The sequence below is a fragment of the Trematomus bernacchii genome, unplaced genomic scaffold (genome assembly GCF_902827165.1).
Source record: "Trematomus bernacchii unplaced genomic scaffold, fTreBer1.1, whole genome shotgun sequence".
Taxonomy (NCBI): Eukaryota; Metazoa; Chordata; class Actinopteri; order Perciformes; family Nototheniidae; genus Trematomus; species Trematomus bernacchii.
This window is the reverse complement of record NW_022987656.1, coordinates 7,950,207-7,971,257: the sequence shown is the minus strand read 5'-3', so window position 1 is coordinate 7,971,257 and position 21,051 is coordinate 7,950,207. Positions and strand designations below refer to the sequence as shown.

The 21,051-nt window shown below is 45.1% G+C and overlaps 1 protein-coding gene across 1 annotated transcript; it reads right to left on the bottom strand.

The window, feature by feature from the left end:
* Positions 1 to 13,349: 13,349 nt before the first annotated feature.
* LOC117486667 (sorting nexin-6-like) lies at positions 13,350 to 20,353 on the bottom strand. Its single transcript, XM_034135174.1, has 8 exons — positions 19,988 to 20,353; positions 19,485 to 19,587; positions 19,229 to 19,304; positions 19,120 to 19,159; positions 18,961 to 19,047; positions 16,425 to 16,584; positions 13,481 to 13,531; positions 13,350 to 13,381 (listed from the first exon to the last, which is right to left on the bottom strand). The coding sequence occupies exons 1-8, from the start codon at positions 20,351 to 20,353 to the stop codon at positions 13,350 to 13,352; spliced, it is 915 nt and encodes a 304-aa protein (XP_033991065.1).
* Between the last annotated feature and the right edge of the window lie 698 nt (positions 20,354 to 21,051).

Sequence of the window (21,051 nt, the reverse complement as noted above, 5' to 3'; positions counted from 1 at the left end):
AGAGGAGAACCAGGAACTCACAGAACCTAAAGAACCTTGTGAGGAAGTAAAGGATGGAGAGATAGATGCTTTGCTAGAGGGGAACCAGGATCTCAAAGAACCTAAAGAACCTTGTGAGGAAGTAAAGGATGGAGAGATAGATGCTTTGCTAGAGGAGAAACAGGATCTCACAGAACCTAAAGAATGTTGTGAGGAAGTAAAGGATGGAGAGATAGATGCTTTGCTAGAGGAGAACCAGGATCTCGCAGAACCTAAAGAACCTTGTGAGGAAGTAAAGGATGGAGAGATAGATGCTTTGCTAGAGGAGAACCAGGATCTCGCAGAACCTAAAGAACCTTGTGAGGAAGTAAAGGATGGAGAGATAGATGCTTTGCTAGAGGAGAACCAGGAACTCACAGAACCTAAAGAACCTTGTGAGGAAGTAAAGGATGGAGAGATAGATGCTTTGCTAGAGGAGAACCAGGATCTCACAGAACCTAAAGAACCTTGTGAGGAAGTAAAGGATGGAGAGATAGATGCTTTGCTAGAGGAGAACCAGGATCTCACAGAACCTAAAGAACCTTGTGAGGAAGTAAAGGATGGAGAGGTAGATGCTTTGCTAGAGGAGAACCGGGATCTCACAGAACCTAAAGAACGTTATGAGGAAGTAAAGGATGGAGAGATAGACGCTTTGCTAGAGGAGAACCAGGAACTCACAGAACCTAAAGAACCTTGTGAGGAAGTAAAGGATGGAGAGATAGATGCTTTGCTAGAGGAGAACCAGGATCTCACAGAACCTAAAGAACCTTGTGAGGAAGTAAAGGATGGAGAGGTAGATGCTTTGCCAGAGGAGAACCGGGATCTCACAGAACCTAAAGAACGTTATGAGGAAGTAAAGGATGGAGAGATAGACGCTTTGCTAGAGGAGAACCAGGATCTCACAGAACCTAAAGAACCTTGTGAGGAAGTAAAGGATGGAGAGATAGACGCTTTGCTAAAGGAGAACCAGGATCTCAAAGAACCTAAAGAACCTTGTGATGAAGTAAAGGATGGAGAGATAGATGCTTTGCTAAAGGAGAACCAGGATCTCAAAGAACCTAAAGAACCTTGTGAGGAAGTAAAGGATGGAGAGATAGATGCTTTGCTAGAGGAGAACCAGGATCTCACAGAACTTAAAGAACCTTGTGAGGAGGTAAAGGATGGAGAGATAGATGCTTTGCTAGAGGAGAACCAGGAACTCACAGAACCTAAAGAACCTTGTGAGGAAGTAAAGGATGGAGAGGTAGATGCTTTGCTAGAGGAGAACCGGGATCTCACAGAACCTAAAGAATGTTATGAGGAAGTAAAGGATGGAGAGATAGACGCTTTGCTAAAGGAGAACCAGGAACTCACAGAACCTAAAGAACGTTGTGAGGAAGTAAAGGATGGAGAGATAGATGCTTTGCTAGAGGAGAACCAGGATCTCGCAGAACCTAAAGAACCTTGTGAGGAAGTAAAGGATGGAGAGATAGATGCTTTGCTAGAGGAGAACCAGGAACTCACAGAACCTAAAGAACCTTGTGAGGAAGTAAATGATGGAGAGATAGATGCTTTGCTAGAGGAGAACCAGGATCTCACAGAACCTAAAGAACCTTGTGAGGAAGTAAAGGATGGAGAGGTAGATGCTTTGCTAGAGGAGAACCAGGATCTCACAGAACCTAAAGAACCTTGTGAGGAAGTAAAGGATGGAGAGATAGATGCTTTGCTAGAGGAGAACCAGGAACTCACAGAACCTAAAGAACGTTGTGAGTAGGGATGTCCCGATAACCTTTTTTTGCTCCCGATCCGATTCCGATCATTTGATTTTGACAATCTGCCGATACCGATTTTTCCCGATCCGATCTTTATGCAATGCATTAAGAGAAAAAAAAAGGAAAAAAGTATTCAAGTTGTCCCTTAAACCTCACGTTCTCCACCACAGATAACGGCTGGTCATCCAACGCGATGAATTCAGCTACTGTATCTTGGCTGTTATGTTTTTGGCCTTTTCACTGTTCTGGGGCAGTTTCTCTTTCCTTTTAAAAGTCTCTGAAAGTGTCGGTTGTTTCAGTGCCGTTACCTGAGTTACCGCTGTGTACTCGTCGTGTTGTTGTTGGTGTTTGTTTCTCAGGTGGCGTATTAGATTGGTCGTGTTGAACGTAGCTCTGTTCTTTCCACCACGCGGAACCTCCGCCTTGCAAACATTGCATCTGGCTGTTACACTGCCTTAGCTTTCAATTTTATAATACTTCCAAACTCCTGACATTTTCTCTGTCCCGACTCCCGAGGCACCAGCTGAACGTAGCCTCTAGTTAGCTTACTGCTACTATTAGACACTGCGCCCTGCCCACTCTGTTTCCAGATTTGAGAGAAATAAGCAACCAGGTCTATGAAAACAAGCCCAAAAGAAGCAACACATACATTATGTTGTGTAATTTTAAACCAAAACTAAGGCCTCAGGATGACTTTAAGACGTGAATATGGTCATTTTTGTTTTGTAACATTAAATAAAATAATAAAAATATTTTAGAAAAAAAAAAAAAAAATTCCCGATCCCCGATTTTTTTCTCCCGATTCCGATCTTTTGAAAATCACGTGATCGGCTCCGATCCCCGATCACGTGATCGGATCGGGACATCTCTAGTTGTGAGGAAGTAAAGGATGGAGAGATAGATGCTTTGCTAAAGGAAAACCAGGATCTTAAAGAACAAAAGGAACATTGTGAGGAAATACAGGTTTATATGGAGATTGAGCGGAACGTCTTGAGGGAGGACTTGGAGAACCTGAACCTGAGATATGGAAATCTCCTCAAGACGCAGATGAAGGACGAAGCAGCGATGGATATCTTGAGAAAGGAGAACCATGTGGAGATCGTCACTTTGTTGAGGATCAACAGAAAGCTCCATCTGGAGAAAGAGCTGAAAGATCTGGAGATCGCCCGCCTGCAAGAGGAGAACCGGACGCTGAAGCTACGATGTGGGGTGGAGGAGGAGGAGGAAGAGGAGAACCAGACGCTGAGGCTACGATGTGGGTTGGAGGAGGAGGAGGAAGAGGAGAACCAGACGCTGAGGCAACGATGTGGGGTGGAGGAGGAACCAGGAACCTCCTCCTCCTCCTGGCAACGATGTGGGGTGGAGGAGGAGGAGGAAAAGGAGGGGGCTGTGGAAGAGGAAAAGGAGCGGGAGGAGGCTGTGGAGGAGGAGGTGGAGTTTGAACATAGCTCTCTTCTGATCCCAACAATGACGAGCAGACTATCGCGATGGAAAAGGTTCTTTAACAACTTCATCTACGGCCGCCCGAGCATCCCTAAAGAGTGAAGAAGACTCAGCAGCTCTGACATCAGCTGATCACTGAGAACCAATAGAGTTAGACATCAAAACAAGTCAGAGTGAGCAACTTATACTCAGTCTGGATATTTATTAGAACAGTCATTAGATCAGTTATTAGAACAGTTATTAGAACAGTTATTAGATCAGTTATTAGAACAGTTATTAGAACAGTTGTTAGATCAGTTATTAGAACAGTTATTAGATCAGTTATTAAAACAGTTATTAGAACAGTTGTTAGATCAGTTATTAGATCAGTTATTAGAAAAGATAAGAAGTCCACTTTAATGAAATGTAATGTCACTGTATCGGGTTCCCCTGTGTCTCAGGGTTCCCCCGCATTTTGACAGGATTTGGGATCATTAAGCGTTCCCAGATTCTGTCATCATTCCTTTCTGCTCTGTGGGTTCTCCTGGCAGCTCAGGTTCCCAGCAATAAATGGACTTTAGGTACATTTAGGAAAAAAAAGTTAAAGTTCAGGACCATTTGGGGCAGGGGGGAAAGGTGGGAGGCAGGGTGGAGAGGTCAGGGGAGAGATGTCAGAAGGGGGAGGGAGGGAAAGAGAGGGAGGGAATGTGAATTCATGTTTGTAAAGCTTTCCACTAATCAACTGTTTGCAATGAGATAAAATGGTATTTATATTTATTCTGAAAAGTATCGCAAAAATAAAAATAATTATTGAATTTATTGGAAGTGTAATATATTTATTGTATATTTCTCCTTTATATACAAATATGTTGGTGATCTATTTTATGAAAGCACTGGAGCTCTGTGATTGCATCATCTCGTTATTATGATGGGACTTTTTCATTTTTTAAATTGAATAATACACACACACACACACTTTTTTAAATACATGTATTTAATTCATTTTTAAATCCATGGAAAACATCTTATTTTTAAAGCAGTGGAACCAGAGACATCAAAAGTAGTTTTCTTATCATTTACATTGTTTAAAACAAGAGGTTAGTGTGTGTGAGCGGTGACGTTCACTTTAACAATACAACATAAAACCTTTAGGTTCCTCTGGACACTTTAGAGACAAGCTGAGCACAAACTGTTTAATCATGTGATCACAACCTCCACCAATCACAGCCAGGTAACAACATCAGGAGATAACTCCATACAATGAGTGGGCTAACGTTAACTCAAGGTGTTAGTAGACGGACGGTAACATTAGCACAACAACAATAACAACAACAGATTCTTGTGATAACTTCTGCTAACAGGATTAACGTAGCTGGCTAATATGAGCTAACAGTTACAGCTGGTGTTACCTCTGTGTTACCGGGGGAGGTCATGTGACTTTATTTACACCAGGGGTGGGGAACCTGCGGCCCCCGGGCCGTATACGGCCCGCGAGACCATTTGGTACGGCCCTCGAGGTAATTTATAAACAAAAAAAATTAAGAAATCTTGACCGCAAAAAAATTAAACAAGCGAGTGCCTGTTTTTCCTGGCCAAGGTCAGGGTCCTTGAACAGAACACGAGCCTAACGTGTCATCACGTGGTATATGTCTCGTCTGACAGGGGTGCAGTTCTGACGGAGAGCACCAGAACGCCGCTCCGGCATTTCCAAAAATTGCAGTACCCATAAGGAGCCGTCCACATGCCGCAGTTTTTGCGTGGCTGTGTCTTTAGTTGAAAGCCCAGTGGCGATCTGTTCATCTGTCATACTGATCAGACAGTCAATAACTTTGTTGTTATTAGCATCTGGTTAGCTAGTTATGCTAACGAATAAGCTTTTTCTACAACCAGTGAGGTAAAGGCACATCTTTATATGATCATTATAGTTATAAAAAAATAAGAGAATAAAGTAAACAGGTATAAAATACTATATGACAGTAAAAAAAAGTTGTTATTAATAAACAAGAATACAGTTTAAAAGGGGAGTGATTTGTAAAATATCCATAAAGAAAAAGAAAATCTGCTTACAGTTCTGTTTCATATGGGTGTTGAGAGATGTATCCATAGATCTCCTAATGTTGCTCTCAAAGTGCACCAGATTGATGCTTTTAACTTCAACATTTAAAAAAAAATCTTCCCGGGGGAGCATGCCCCCCGGACCCCCCTAGAGGAGGTTAGGTCCCCCCCCGACTTAAATCATGTCCACATGGATAGGAAACTAAATACATTTGCACACATCTTGTGTCCATATCTTTCTGTTTTGGTGGTCATGCCACACCGTGCACGTGCATGCATACACGAGTCATGGTAAGATATCTGGATCAAGAGGTTGCTTTTTCTTTGCACAGCATGAAAGAAAGGTGAAATTAATGGGCTGTGATTTTAGTATTTTTAAGCAGAGGTCAATCATTTGTACGGCCCTCGGAGGATGTTGAAAAATTTGAAATGGCCCTTGAGAGGAAAAAGGTTCCCCACCCCTGATTTACACCAATGAACACGTTATAGTCAAAGAGGAAGAGGAGGGTGACTTCCTGTTCTCTCTGAGGAAGAGGAGGGTGACTTCCTGTTCTCTCTCTCTGCGTCGCCTGCCCTCAGTCAGCTGATGGGGGCGGGGCATGTGGAGGGGGTGTGTCCTGATGGAGGGGGCGGAGTTAGGTGTTTCCCTTCAGGACGCCCATACAGCTCTGCAGCAGCCACACACACACACACACACACACACACACACACACACACACACACACACACACACACACACACACACACACACACACACACACACACACACACACACACACACACACACACACACCAGTTAAACCAGTACCAGTAATCCTGATAATAGGCTATTCTTGGTGCTCTTCCTTCTATCTAAGGATCTACATAAACAGAAAACTCTCAGGATCTTATGGGCTTCGCTCTGAGGATTGGTTTCTTCTAGCTGAACCAAAAGTCTGTTCTGAACTAGGGAAGAGGTTCAGTTTCACTGCTCCTGAGGCTTTGAACCAGCTGCAAACTGAGCTGAAACTCAGAGAGCTGCTCTCTCTAAACACACTCAAAGCTATTCTGATGCCCCTTTCACACCAACGCGGTTCCCGTTCTAGCTCCTCTAGAGCTTTTCTGGTTCAGAACCGGTTTTTCTTTTCAGCCCCCGTTTTGTTCACACCGCCCAGAGCCCGACTGGTACGTCATGAGGTCACCGTTTACGTCGCTGATTTTCTCCCCAACGGCGTTACGGCGCTCACAACAACAACAACAATGGGGGACTGCGTCGGGTCGATGATCGTGTTGCTTTTCATCATACGAAGCCAGATTAAATTAAATAACTACTTCTCAACCCTCCAGAGTGCCGTGGTTCATTGTTTATTAATGTGTTTCAGCGGCATTTATCGACAGTGCTGCCCGCTGTTTGGCATCACAACGCTGTTATGAAAGTTTCTCTGGTATAAAATGGGTGATGTTAGCATAGTGTAACCCCGGTGTAGTGTCCCCTCGGCAACAGACCACTCAGAGCTGGTAATTACTTCAGTTTATTTCCATACCTGCATTTCAATGGACAACATAAAATGGACACGTGAGCTGCGTTTCTCAAGAGATCCTCACGCGGTATGAACATCTCCTTTACAAAATAAGTGTCCAATAATCAACAACACAACAATGATCGTATAGTGGTAGTGTAAACAATGTGAAACATTAAACATAAACAAACTGGTGTACAAAACTCACATACCTGCATTTCAATGGACAACATAAAATGGACACGTGAGCTGCGTTCTGTTGGAGAGATAGTGTGGCACCCCTGGGATGTGTGACCACATTAATATAATAAGTATTATATTTAGAGTTAGAATATGCCTTTATTTTGTACATCTGTTATTTTCATTTCACTAACGGGGTCGATAGATGCAGTGAGTAGTGAGGCGGAACGTTTGTGTTCGATTCAATGGTTCCGGGGTACCGATTAAAGCGACGGACGTTCCCGGGGTTTCCTCAGAAGTAATCTGGAAGGAAACTGAACACAAGGTGTCCTCATTACTTCTGTTTCACCTGCACCATACAGGTATCATAACCGTTACTGTGGTCCTCATATCGGGGACCCGTAACAGTTCTTGGGGGCTCGTCCGGGATCGGCGCCACCTACTGGTCGGGAGCTGATCCATTAATGACTTCTAGGACCAATACCGGAGCTGATGCGAGCAGAGAGCTGTAAGCTGGAGCAGACGTGGAACCGTTGCTGAACTGAGCGATCCATCGTGAGTGAATTGGAAGAGCTGCTGTCATGTCGGAGAGCCAAAGGAAAAGTCTGGTGTGGGACATCAGAAGAAGCCTACTCTCCTTGTCAGCGAAAGAACTCCTCCTAACCCTAACCCTAACCCTAACCCTAACCCTAACCCTAACCCTAACCCATTGCCAAGGAAGTGGGTCCAGTGCCAGACCAGGAACCGTCTGAGCTCGAGGAGGGAGACGATGAAGGCTGCTTCAACTACATCAGTTTATTTATGCACAGTAAGCACTTGCTTGAGTCAGAAGATAGTGGGATGGCTCACTTGTTGATGTTGAAAGATACTATTGATGACATTGTGAAAGACCGAGAAGTAAGTGTACAGGGTTTGCCACATGTAGCACCACACTTAGAGATAAACACAGATAACAACACTAAGCAGATATCTGAAGCTGAGACAGATCTCACCGCTTCTCCAGTCAGTTTTAATGCTGTAGGTGATAACACAAATACTGGGTTACTGGAAATGCTTAATAGCTATGAAGACCTGGGCAAAAGGTTAAGACAAAGCATTATGGCACCTACAACACAGACACTAGAACAACCCCCACTGTCACCAGCACACACTAGTAAGTCTCATCGTAACATCCCACACTCACCAGCTCAGTCTGCTGCCCAGTCCGGCCCTGAGACAATGATCTCCTTAATGGCGCAGTTCCACTACAGCGCGGAGCTCGCTTTAAGCGTGCCGTGTCGTGCCGTACCCGTTTTTGGTTGCGCTTCCACTAGGCCTAGTCACGGCCCGGCACGGCCCGGGGCCACTTTTTCACCTCTTTTCTGGCCCGACAAAATTGTGGTTCTATCGGGGCCAACAAACAGGGCTGAGTCGGGCTGAGTATGCTAAACTAGAGAGAGGAGCGCTGGCAAGAGGGCTCCAACTACAACAAGATGGACATATTTGACCGTGATTTAATTGTAATACACGTTTCAAAATGATGCCGAAGTAACAACATACTGATACCGGTTAGTAAAAACCATGAATTAATGCTTTGTCAAGTCTGCAGACAGACGGCAGGCGAAAAACCTTTTAAAATTCGTGTTTTTCTAGATGGAGATTGGCTAAGCTAACGCAGTATATGCCCCGACCGTCCACACTCACAACAATGGCCTATACAGACATAAATAAAGCAGCGACTGTATTCACCATGACACAGGCAGTCTGTGGTGTGTACTTGTTTAACTTTTGTCGAGTTTCTGAACATATATAAGGAGCTGTGAGCTCTGAGTGCTAACAGCTAACGGCTGTGTTGTGTTTTCTGGAGTTCTCATTGAAGATGACGTCACGGCTCCGCCTACACTGCGTTACTATAGTAACTACCCCAGTTCCTAAACTGTAATGGAAGCGCAGCATGAAGTGAGTCGGCCCTGTTAAGGCCCAACGCGGCCAAGCCGTACCGAGCGTGGCCGAGGCCGACCGTGTAGTGGAAATGCGGCATAAGAGGACTCTCTTACCTCCAGAGGAGGGAGTTTAAGGTGCAAGGGGGTCAGGTTGGTGATAATTCTTCGGACATAAGCTATAACAATGTCTGTAAGCAAATCGAGGAAGGGATTAGAGAAGGCGTCCATGACGGAGACATAGTTCGTGGTGTGCTCCGAATCATACAACCTGGAACTTTCAAAGACATGCTAATAAATAAGGATGATCTGACAGTGATGGAGCTCAAAGGCTTTCTCCAGGCCCACTTAAGAGAGAAAAACAGTACGGAGTTATTCCAAGAATTAATGTGTGCTAGACAGGATGATAATGAAACACCACAACAGTTTCTCTACCGAGTGATAGGGTTAAAGCAACGTGTCCTATTCACCTCCAAACTGTCAGACGCAGGCATTAAATACAGTCCAGCTACTGTTCAAGATGTGTTTCTACATACGGTCTTGCAGGGACTTGGATATAAACACAGTGATGTACGCAGAGAACTAAAGCCTCTTCTATCAAGTGCTGAGGTGAGTGATGAAATAATATTACGCCATGTAATGAGAATCACCAGTGAGGAGAGTGAGAGACAGAAGAGGATAGGTCCTTCTCGTCGGCAGGCAACAACTAGTGCTCATAGCGCACAACTTGAGCTTAACAAAGTCCAAGAGTGTGGCAACAAACAAGAGAGCACAGCACACAAAACAAAGACAGACCCAATAAAAGAGCTTGCAGCCAAGGTAGATGAACTAACCAGCATGGTTGAGGCTATGAGACAACAAAAGCAGCCACATCCGGCAGACATGATGAACCATAACCAATACTCTCAAAACAGAGTGAGACCCAGGAGAGAGAAACCTTTTGGTTGTTCAAAATGTGTCGAACAAAACCGGCCAGATTGTAACCACTGTTTCTATTGTGGGGATGGAGGACACAGGGCTGTGGGCTGTTTAAAGAGACAGGAGAGTCAGGGAAACTCAAGCCGGTCACTGCAGCGGGGTTGCCAGTGATCGGATCCACAATACGACCCCAAGCTGAACATTCTGGTGAGGCAAAAGCACAAACCAGTTGTGAGGGCAAAACAGTTGAAGTAGCTGGTGCCCAGAATAGTTACCAGCAAGATGAACCCTCGACTCAGTTTTCTTTTGGTTCACCAGGGGTGAAACGTAGAACTGTTGCCAAGCTGATAGGGAAAAAGTCGCTAATACAGTGTAATCTAAACGGATTGGCAGTGACTGCATTGCTTGACTCCGGTGCTCAAGTCAGTATCATAAGCCGCGCCTGGAAAGAACAATATCTGCCTAATCTTGATGTTCGACCAATATCGGAGATTATCGAGGATCTGGACGAGCTAAAGGTGTATGCAGTTAATGGCGAGCTTATTCCGTTTGATGGCTGGGTAGCCATTATGACCAACCTGCCAGGAAATGAAGAACCCAGTCTTTCCATCAGTGTTCCATTCCTAGTCACAAGGTTGGCCATGGAGAGACCATTGGTTGGTTTTAATGTTTTGGAGGAAATCATTGAGGGACAGCCAGAACGATTGATATGCACTCTGGTTAAACTGCTTCGTGATGCCATCAGTGTTCCGGTGGAGAAAGCCGAAGCAATTGTGAGCTTTATTCAGGCAGTTGAACCAAGTACGTCGCAGGGACGCCTAAGAACAGGTGTAAATGACATCGTCATTCCGGCTGGTCATGTCACCTGGGTGAGGTGTCGTGTTCCCCAAACCCTGAACCCCTCTGATCGTCTGGTGTTGTTTGAAGCTGATGAAGACAGTCATCAATTATCGCAGCTGGATTTAGGGACAGGTTTGTTTGAGATACAGAACCCTGCAAAGCCTTATGTCACAATTCCAGTAGGCAATAACACCAAACATGATGTCACCTTACCACGCAAGACAGCCCTGGGCGTATTGCAGCACATTGAAAGGTTTGTGGATGCTGAATCTCCTGACAAGACAACATGTACTGCAACAGTCAATGAGGTCTCAACACAACCCCTTGAACCAATCCAAAAAGCTGAGCCGATTCCACCCCTGTGGCACCCACCAGTGGACCTCAGTCACTTAGAGGAGGAACAACAAGAGATTGCCAAGAGAATGTTGTACAAAGAATCAAAGGCTTTTGCGAGGGACGGAAATGACATTGGCTGTAACCCTAGCCTACAAATGGTGATAAATCTGAAGGACGATATTCCAGTGCAAAGGACGTATACTTCCATACCAAAGCCGCTATTGAGGGAGGTCAAAGAATATATTCAAGACCTACTGGTGAAGGGATGGATTGTTAAATCCAAGTCTTCCTATTCTGCCCCTGTTGTGTGCGTACGGAAGAAAGATGGCTCTTTGCGCCTTTGTATAGACTATCGCCTGCTCAATCAGAAAACTGTACCAGACCGACACCCACTGCCTCGGATACGGGACCTACTGGACACCTTGGGGGAAACTCTTGGTTCAGCATCCTTGACCAGGGTAAGGCATACCACCAGGGTTTTGTGGTTGAAGGTTCACGCCATCTGACCGCCTTCATTACACCCTGGGGGCTTTATGAGTGGGTGAGAATACCGTTTGGTCTTACGAATGCACCAGCAGCTTTTCAGAGAAGTATGGAGGAGATGTTGTGTTCTTTGAGGGATGAGTGCTGTATCCCTTACCTGGACGACATCCTGTGTTACTCCCAGACCTTTGAAAATCATGTGGAGGTGGTTCGGAAAGTGCTCCAAGCGATACAGAGTCAGGGAGTGAAGCTCCGCCCTGAGAAGTGTGAGGTGTTCAGGGGAGAAGTTCGCTATGTTGGACGCCTGGTCTCTGGTGAGGGTGTTCGAGTTGACCCCAAAGATCTAGAAGCTGTACTGGCCCTGAAAGCGAAAACACCGAAGACCGTAGGTGACCTGAGAAGAGTCCTCGGCTTTCTCAGTTACTACAGGTCGTACATACAAGACTTCTCGAAGATAGCAAAGCCATTATACGAGTTGCTCCAAGTGAAAGCCTCAACACAAGCTCGACAGATCAAAGCTAAAGGCCCCCAGCTGTCATCCAGGGCGCCTATAGAGTGGACTGCTGTGCATCAGACTACACTTGAGGAACTGGTTGACATGTTAACGCATCCTCCAGTTCTCGGATACCCAGACTTTGACATGCCATTCGTCTTGCATACCGATGCATCGGAGCAAGGACTGGGAGCAGTTCTTTACCAAAAGCAGGACGAAAAGCTGCGAGTCATTGGCTATGGGTCACGAACCTTGACACCGGCTGAAAGGAATTATCATTTGCACAGCGGCAAATTAGAGTTCCTCGCGCTAAAGTGGGCAGTGTGTGAGAAGTTTAGAGATTACCTCTTTTATGCTCCTCACTTCACCATTTACACTGACAACAATCCACTTACTTATGTTATGAGCACGGCCAAACTCAATGCGGTCGGTCACCGTTGGGTGGGGGAGTTGTCAGACTTCCGCTTTAACATTAAGTACAGACCTGGAAGAATGAACATTGATGCGGATACACTGTCCCGTATCCCTCTTGATATAGACCACTACATGTCAACGTGCACAGAAGAGTTGTCGCAAGATGTGGTGAGTGCAACCTGGGAAGGAGGTCAAGCAGCTCAGAGAAAAGATGTTGCCTGGGTAGCTGCCCTCTCTGCCTCCTCCCTTGACGTTATCCCACAGCCGTGCACACCTCTACAGAAAATAAGTCACAATGAGTTGGTTCAAGCCCAAAGGGAAGACCAAACAATTGGAGAGATTGTAAGGCTAAAGGAAGTTAGTGATACACTTTCAGATGATATGAGGAGGTCAGTCAAGGGAACCGCGTGTAAGCTTCTTCACGAATGGAACCGTCTACACCTTGAAGATGGAATCCTATATCGGCGGACACCAGAGAGAAAACAGCTTGTCCTACCTCTGAAATATCAGTCTTTTGTCTTGAAGCACCTTCATGATAACATGGGACATGTAGGCACAGAGAGAGTCATTCAACTAGCCAGAGAAAGGTTTTACTGGCCTCATATGAAAAGATTCATAGAGGATTATGTGACAAAGAAATGCTGTTGCATTAAACAGAAGAAACCAACGGTCTATGTGCGTGCACCAATGAGCAGCATGAAGTCTAACTCACCCCTTGAACTGGTCTGCATTGACTATTTGCACCTTGAGAAAAGTAAAGGAGGCTATGAATATATCTTGGTGGTAGTCGACCACTTCACAAGGTTCGCACAGGCCTATGCAACCAAAAATAAATCCGGACGGACAGCAGCAGAGCGGATTTATAATGACTTTATACCCCGTTTTGGGTTCCCCAACAAACTACACCATGATCAAGGACGAGAATTAGAGAATGATCTCTTTCGAACACTCGGGCAGCTCGCTGGAGTAGGTCACTCTCGAACATCTCCTTACCACCCGCAAGGTAATCCAGCTGAGCGGTTCAACCGAACTCTGTTACAAATGCTGCGAACGCTGACAGACAAAGAAAAAGAGACATGGAAAGAACATCTTCCACAGGTTATACACGCGTATAACTGCACACGTCACGAATCAACCAGTTATTCGCCTCACTTTCTGCTCTATGGTCGTCAACCTCGTCTCCCTGTGGATCTCCTGTTCGGCCTGTCAGAGGAGACAGATCCAGTGACACACAAAGGATATGCTGAGAAATGGCGCGAAAGGATGACAGAAGCATATCGGATTGCTACTGATAACAGTCTGGCGTCTAGTGCAAAGGGCAAGTCCTATTATGATCAGAAGGCGAGGGGAGTGGTTCTGAAGCAAGGGGATAGAGTGTTAGTCAGGAACCTAAGTGAGCGCGGAGGGCCTGGTAAATTACGTTCCTATTGGGAGAAGAGGATATATGTGGTAAAGGAACAGGTTTCAGATAACCCAGTATATGTCGTCCATCCAGAAAGTGATGCAAAAGGGAAAACCAGAACCCTGCACAGAAACCTGCTTCTGCTTGTCAATGACTTGCCAGTGGAATTTCCACCACAGTTAGTCAAACCAACCCCAAAGCCATCACAGAAACAAGGAAGCCATCCAAAGAGACAAAGGGATGTGAGAGACCAAAATGCTGAGACATCTGATTCAGAGGATGAGTCAACAGGAGGTTACTGGTTGAGGATACCAGCAAATCGGGTTAAGCCTAACATAACAGTTACTCCAAAAAGACCAAGTATGTTAAGAAGAGAACAGACATCAGTGTGGGAACCACATTCTTCTGAGGAGATGTTTGGAAAGACTACCAGGAACTCTGGTGTAGAGAGACGGCTAGAGTTCCAAACTTTACCTGACATGGACATTGCACAACGGGAAGCTGGAGAACAGGCTAAAGGTCTTTGTGAAGAAGAGTACTCGTCAGACAGGTGTGAACTTCAACTTGAGGATGAACCGGAAATCTCTCATCAAACTGAGGACAATGAGCAGACAACCCCTAATGTACCTCAGAACGAAGATGAGCAAGAGTTGCCTCAACGTGCATGTCCCGAGGAACGGGTACAAGACCCTGAACCTGACTCACCTGTCCCACTGAGACGGTCTACTCGGGAGAGACGACCAGGTCAAATCCTCACCTATTCATCTCTTGGCCTCCCAACATACCAGTCGGGTCCAACAGTAAATGCTATGGATACATACCTCATGCCCTACACTCACCTTTGGTATTCACAAACATGCCCACCATCATTCCACTACACACCCCTCATTCCATATCCCCATTCACCATTTACATGTCCCATACAAGGTTATTGAAAGGTCATACACAGTGTTAGTCCTAAGGGTCATACATGTTGAGGTGTGATAGTTTGGACATTGTAAATATTTGTGTTTTATGAAGATGTTAAAGTTATCTTGAATAGGAACATGTGATTTCAAGTAAGTGTCGGGAGCCACTTTTGTTGTTGGGGAGCGTGTGGCACCCCTGGGATGTATGACCACATTAATATAATAAGTATTATATTTAGAGTTAGAATATGCCTTTATTTTGTACATCTGTTATTTTCATTTCACTAACGGGGTCGATAGATGCAGTGAGTAGTGAGGCGGAACGTTTGTGTTCGATTCAATGGTTCCGGGGTACCGATTAAAGCGACGGACGTTCCCGGGGTTTCCTCAGAAGTAATCTGGAAGGAAACTGAACACAAGGTGTCCTCATTACTTCTGTTTCACCTGCACCATACAGGTATCATAACCGTTACTGTGGTCCTCATATCGGGGACCCGTAACAATAGCACCACGCTCACGTTAGCCTATTAGCTCAAATTAGCTATTGATGATCACATAAATAAATCATATAACACAAATAGCCAATTACACAAAAAACATGTTGCTGTGAGCATTAAACGACTAACATTAAACTAAACAAACACAACAGAACGTTATTGTCCTAATAAAATAACATACATTTTGTCCACCGACATAATACAATAGCACCTTACTCTCAAGAGATCCTCACGCATGAGAATCTCCCACAATCTATTGCGGTAACAAAGCTACAGTAATGCAGGCACACGTTTGTAACACCAGATAGCGTAATTCTCCAATTTAACCAGGATTTTACACCAACCGTTATAACTCTGTTACAATAGCAACCGAAGCTAAACTGACTATCTTGAAGACTTGTTGCTATCCTATTGTGGCATAAGCCGTTTTCTACAGGCACATTTTACCGGCGTATTTTTCATTATGATTCTACTTGTGATAGTCGGACATAACAACCTGTGCAGCCCATGTATTGATTCCATCCGATAGCTGCTATAATACAAAACAAAACGTCTGCCTGCTCTCCACAATGATCAATGACAGCGAACGGATGGTCAAAGTAAGGTACAAATAAACAGAATCACACGAAGCCTGGTTAGTGTTGCCTGACTTTATAAAATATGTTTTTGTACAAGTGTGTTGTTGCGTTCTAGTCACTTTGCTCAACACTACTGCTTGTTACAACTTTCATTTGCCGTACTCGCCATTAACTGTTAGCTCAGGTTGATCCCGCCCCTGCCCCGCCCCCGCCTCCGACGTAAGCGGTTCTTGCTTCGAGGCCGACCATTTTTTGTGTGTGAGGTGAGGTGTGTGTGTGCGGTGTGTGTGAGTGAGATGTGTGTGTGGTGTGTGAGGTGTGTGTGTGCGGTGTATGTGTGAGGTGTGTGAGGTGTGTGTGCAGTGTGTGAGGTGTGTGTGAGTGAGATGTGTGAGGTGTGTGTGCGGTGTGTGTGCAGTGTGTGAGGTGTGTGTGAGTGAGATGTGTGAGGTGTGTGCGCGGTGTTGTGAGGTGTGTGTGGTGTGTGTGAGGTCTGTGAGATGTGTGAGGTGTATATAAAGGTGTGTGTGTGAGGTGTGTGTGTGTGCGGTGTATGAGTGAGGTGTGTGTGAGATGTGTGTGAGGTGTATATAAAGGTGTGTGTGTGAGGAGTGTGAGGTGTGTGTGTGAGGTGTGTGTGAGGTATGTGTGAGGTGTGTGAGGTGTGTGTGTGAGGAGTGTGTGAGGTGTGTGTGTGAGGTTTGTGTGTACCCTGCTTGGCGGACTCTGAGATCTTCTCAAACTTGTGGCAGCAGAGCTGCTGGCTGGTCTCCGCCTGCAGGACATCTCTGTTCTTCGCTCTAGATTTATCCAGAGCTTTATTCGCATTCTCATAATCCACCAGAGCCCGACTCCTGCGGTACAGCAGGTCCTACAGGACATAATAATATATATTAAGGAACACTGAGAGGCTCCTGCGGTACAGCAGGTGCTACAGGACATAATAATAATATATATTAAGGAACACTGAGAGGCTCCTGCGGTACAGCAGGTCCTACATGACATAATAATATATATTAAGGAACACATGGAAGGCTTCTCAATACTCTAATTTCCCCTCCTCGACTCCTCGGTCCTCCGGTAGTGACCCGGAAATGTATTTCAGCGCGCTATGATGAAGGACATCTAATTTCTCTAAATGCACATCGAGGACCGAGCATCGAGCATCGAGCATCGAGGAGGCTCTCTGGAGGAGCTCTAACCGAGGAGACACTGATGGGTCCTCCACGGCTCCTCCGCGGATGCATTTCCGGGAACGGTGGAGGCGTTATGCACGGCCGGACTTATCTCAGCCAATGACAGCTCTGCATGCATCCCCTGGATATTATTTTAGTAACTGCTTTCATCGCGACGCGATGTTTCCAGTGAGAACAGCTGTGAGGTCCGTGCAGAAAGCAGAGCAGTGTGTAAAATATATATCACTCAGTATAACAGGCCTACATTACTCTCTGTATTTGTATGCTGTAGTTTAGTAGATATCTACAAACAAAGAGTCCATATTTTTCTAAGACCATTTAGTGCTTCACATAATAAAATACACAACGGCTGTATCCTGATATTATATGCTTTAGGAGCTGTAGGTGTGTGTGGTAGGCTACAGTGTGTAGTTGTGTGTTGTACAGTGTGGTGATGCGTGTTGTACAGTGTGTGTGTGTGTGGTACAGTGTGTAGGTGTGTGTGTGGTACAGTGTGCGTGTTGTACAGTGCGTAGATGCGGCGGACAGACGGGTTGGTTTGGTGTCCTATGCTTACTTTTAATACTTGTAAATACAACTTTTGGCCCGTAATTTAAATTCCCCATTTCAGCGACCAGAGAGAGGGGGGGGGGGGGGATATATCCAGTCTCTGATTGTGTTACGTTATTATGAGAGTGCTCTCATACTTGTTTGATTCTGAAATTGTATATATTTATATAAATATATGTGTGTGTATATGTCCGCATCTGTAGCCTGTTATTGTCTCATTATACCGCACTGTCAATGAATTAAAAGTAAATATATAAGTCGTCATGAACACATCTGTCCATCAGACAGAGGGCTGCTGTGCCTCCTGTCATCATTAATGGACGTCTCTTTAAAATGACCGCTCAGAGGAGAGGATTTCTCATTTCTCTAAACGCCTGCTGCTTCCCCTCCTCTCTCCTCGGTTCCCCTCCTCGGCTCCTCCGCTCGCATCTCCTGTGGGCGGGACTAAGTCACGAGGATAGGAGTCGAGGTCCTACAGGACATAATAATATATATTAAGGAACACAGAGACTCCTGCGGTACAGCAGGTCCTACATGACATAATAATATATATTAAGGAACACAGAGACTCCTGCGGTACAGCAGGTCCTACATGACATAATAATATATATTAAGGAACACTGAGAGACTCCTGCGGTACAGCAGGTCCTACAGGACATAATAATATATGTAATATTAAGGAACACAGAGGCTCCTGCGGTACAGCAGGTCCTACAGGACATAATAATATATGTAATATTAAGGAACACAGAGAGGCTCCAGCAGGTCCTAAACCAACATGATATTATAGATTATATAATATTAACTGAACATATACAACAGATTGAGTAGGAACCAATGAGCGGCAGACAGGAAGTGGGACAGCTTTCAGAGACGGACCGTGTGTGTGAACATTAATAATATTAAATTATTAATTATTAATTATTATATTATATAATTAAGAATTATATTCTTTAGTCAACTGGACATCATTATCAATGCGCAGATCACTGCACTGGTACAAACTCATCTATACCGCTATGCTTGGACTGCTGCCCCTCTACATATCCACTTACATATCACACAAACAGTACAGCTATAGCCTACGATCTCAAAATTACATCACTCTGTCCGTCCCCTCAGTTCGCACGGTGCTTGGGAAAAAAGCCATATCATACTCTGCCCCCTCGACCTGGAACACACTTCAGCAGGAACTTAAGCTGACCAGTTTGATACCCATCACGGATTTTAAACTAATTTAAAAAAAGCTGGAGAAATCATCTGTGGGTGTATGCACCTGCTATATCTGACTACTTTATATGGATTTCAATGACTACTTTTTTTTTTACGATGTTGTATTTTATTGTTGCCTCTGTGTTTAGTGTCCTGTCTGTCTGTAACTTTGTGTGGTAGTGTTACCACTACAGGTCTCTCTTGTAAATGAGACCTTGTGTCTCAATGAGATTTTACACCTGTATAAATAAAGGCTAAATAAAAAATAAAAAATTAATTAATATAAGTACCTTAGCGGCCTGAGACTCTCTCAGGTAATACTTCAGCAGGTCGGCCAGCTTCAGGTCTTCATCAGTGGCGACTCGAGACTCGATTTTCTGCAGAAACAGAAACATTAACGTCTGAAGGAGAAAACAGCTGTTTATAAAACTCCACAGATCTGAACTCACCCGGGTCTTCTCAAACAGCTCAGACACTTTGAGGAAGAACCTGCAGACAGGAAGTGATGTCATGAATATATAATAATCATAATGAGTATTATTGAGTGTGTGATCGTACTTGCAGAGGTCGGTGGAGTCCTGCGTTCCTAACGTGTAAAGAGACAAGGCGATTCTGTTGATGTCGTCTGCAGCGTCTGACACACACACTGACGTTAGGACACACACAATTACATGTATTATTATTTTAATTTGAATTATATCTTATCTTTGTTTGTACCTTTGTGAATCCTGTGTTTAACTCTGACCTGCTACGAAGCTTCATCTTACTAGAGCATAGAATAAAAACTATATTTAAACATTTTAAAGATTGTTACTTTTGTGTGAGCGGATCATCCGGTCGGACTTGGCCGAGGTGTCCTTCACTCGGTTGTGATATTCCAGCAGGAACGTTTTCTCGTGCTCGAAGAAGTCGCCCTGCTGTGGGAGAGAAGAGAGGGAGAGTGAGTGACAGGTGAGGGAGCGGAGCCTAACGCTCAGGTGATGCTCTGAAGGGGTGGAGCCTAACGCTCAGGTGAAGCTCTGAAGGGGCGGGGCCTAACGCTCAGGCTGAGGCTATGAAGGGGCGGAGCCTAACGCTCAGGTGAGGCTTTGAAGGGGCAGGGCCTAACGCTCAGGTGATACTCTGAAAGGGCGGAACCTAACGCTCAGGTGAGGCTCTGAAGGGGCGGAGCCCAACACTCAGGTGTATTAATATTAATATTGTCACATGAATAGGTTTTTAAATGTTAAGAAGCCCTCAGACGCTGTTTCTTGCAGATGTTGCGATTTTTCCCCCACCCGCGGCTTAACAGGTTAATAGACGCCTTCCGGAATGGACTCTCAGAAACCACCTGGCTCCACTAGAACTACCACAAGACCATGAATCTCTGATCTCCATGTCTATCCGAGTTGATAACCGCCTCAGAGAAAGAGAGAGAACGGCGCCGAACTGCAACAAGACACCCCAGCCACCAGGGGCGCTCTCTGGGTAGGCAGCCTTCATGGGATCCCTTGTTCCCCTCCTCATCAAGCCCAGCAGGAACAGAGCCATCACAGGCACCGGAGGAGCCAATGCAGCTCGGAAGAACAAGGATTTCTCCAGAGGAAAGACGGTGCCGCCTGCAGGAGGGATGCTGCTTTTACTGTGGCCAATCGGGTTACCAGCAGGCGATATGCCCGGGAAAAGGGCATGCTCACCAACCATGTGGAGGGCGCTGGTGAGCAAACTTTCCTCCTGACCATCCTCCTCGCACACTCACCCAGGTTAAAGTCACAGCTAACAGTCAGAACTCTGGGGGCACTAATTGACTCTGGGGCTGATGAAAGCCTCATAGACTGTGGTTTAGCTAAACGCCTTAATATTAAGACTGTCCCTCTCAAGCATCCCGTCAATGCCAGCGCCCTAGACGGCAGACTAATGTGTAGAGTAACTGATTGTACAGAACCCATTCAAGTGACAATTGATAATAATCACATGGAAATTATGCAGTTTCATCTATTCAATTCAACACAGCATCTGCTGATTTTGGGGTTTCCTTGGTTAAAAACACATAACCCACATATTGATTGGTGTTCAGGACAAATTAACCTGTTGAACACCTTCCCCCCGCCCCCGGGCGGAAAAACGCATAATCTGCAGGAAACAGCGTCTGAGGGCTTCTTAATATTTAATAAACTATGAATGTTTCACATCCATGTAACGGTAAGAAACTCAGCTAACTGATGATATGAACCATTTTTAGCAAAAGAAAACACAAGACTAACGCTGAGCCTCTGAATCTGCCCTGAGCGAAAAAATCTTAATGCCGTTATTACAGAACTCTAGCTATACCGATCGATATACTTATTGGATCTGCACAAACAAGCTTAGCTAACATCCTGAGAGTCCACAGATTATAGAAA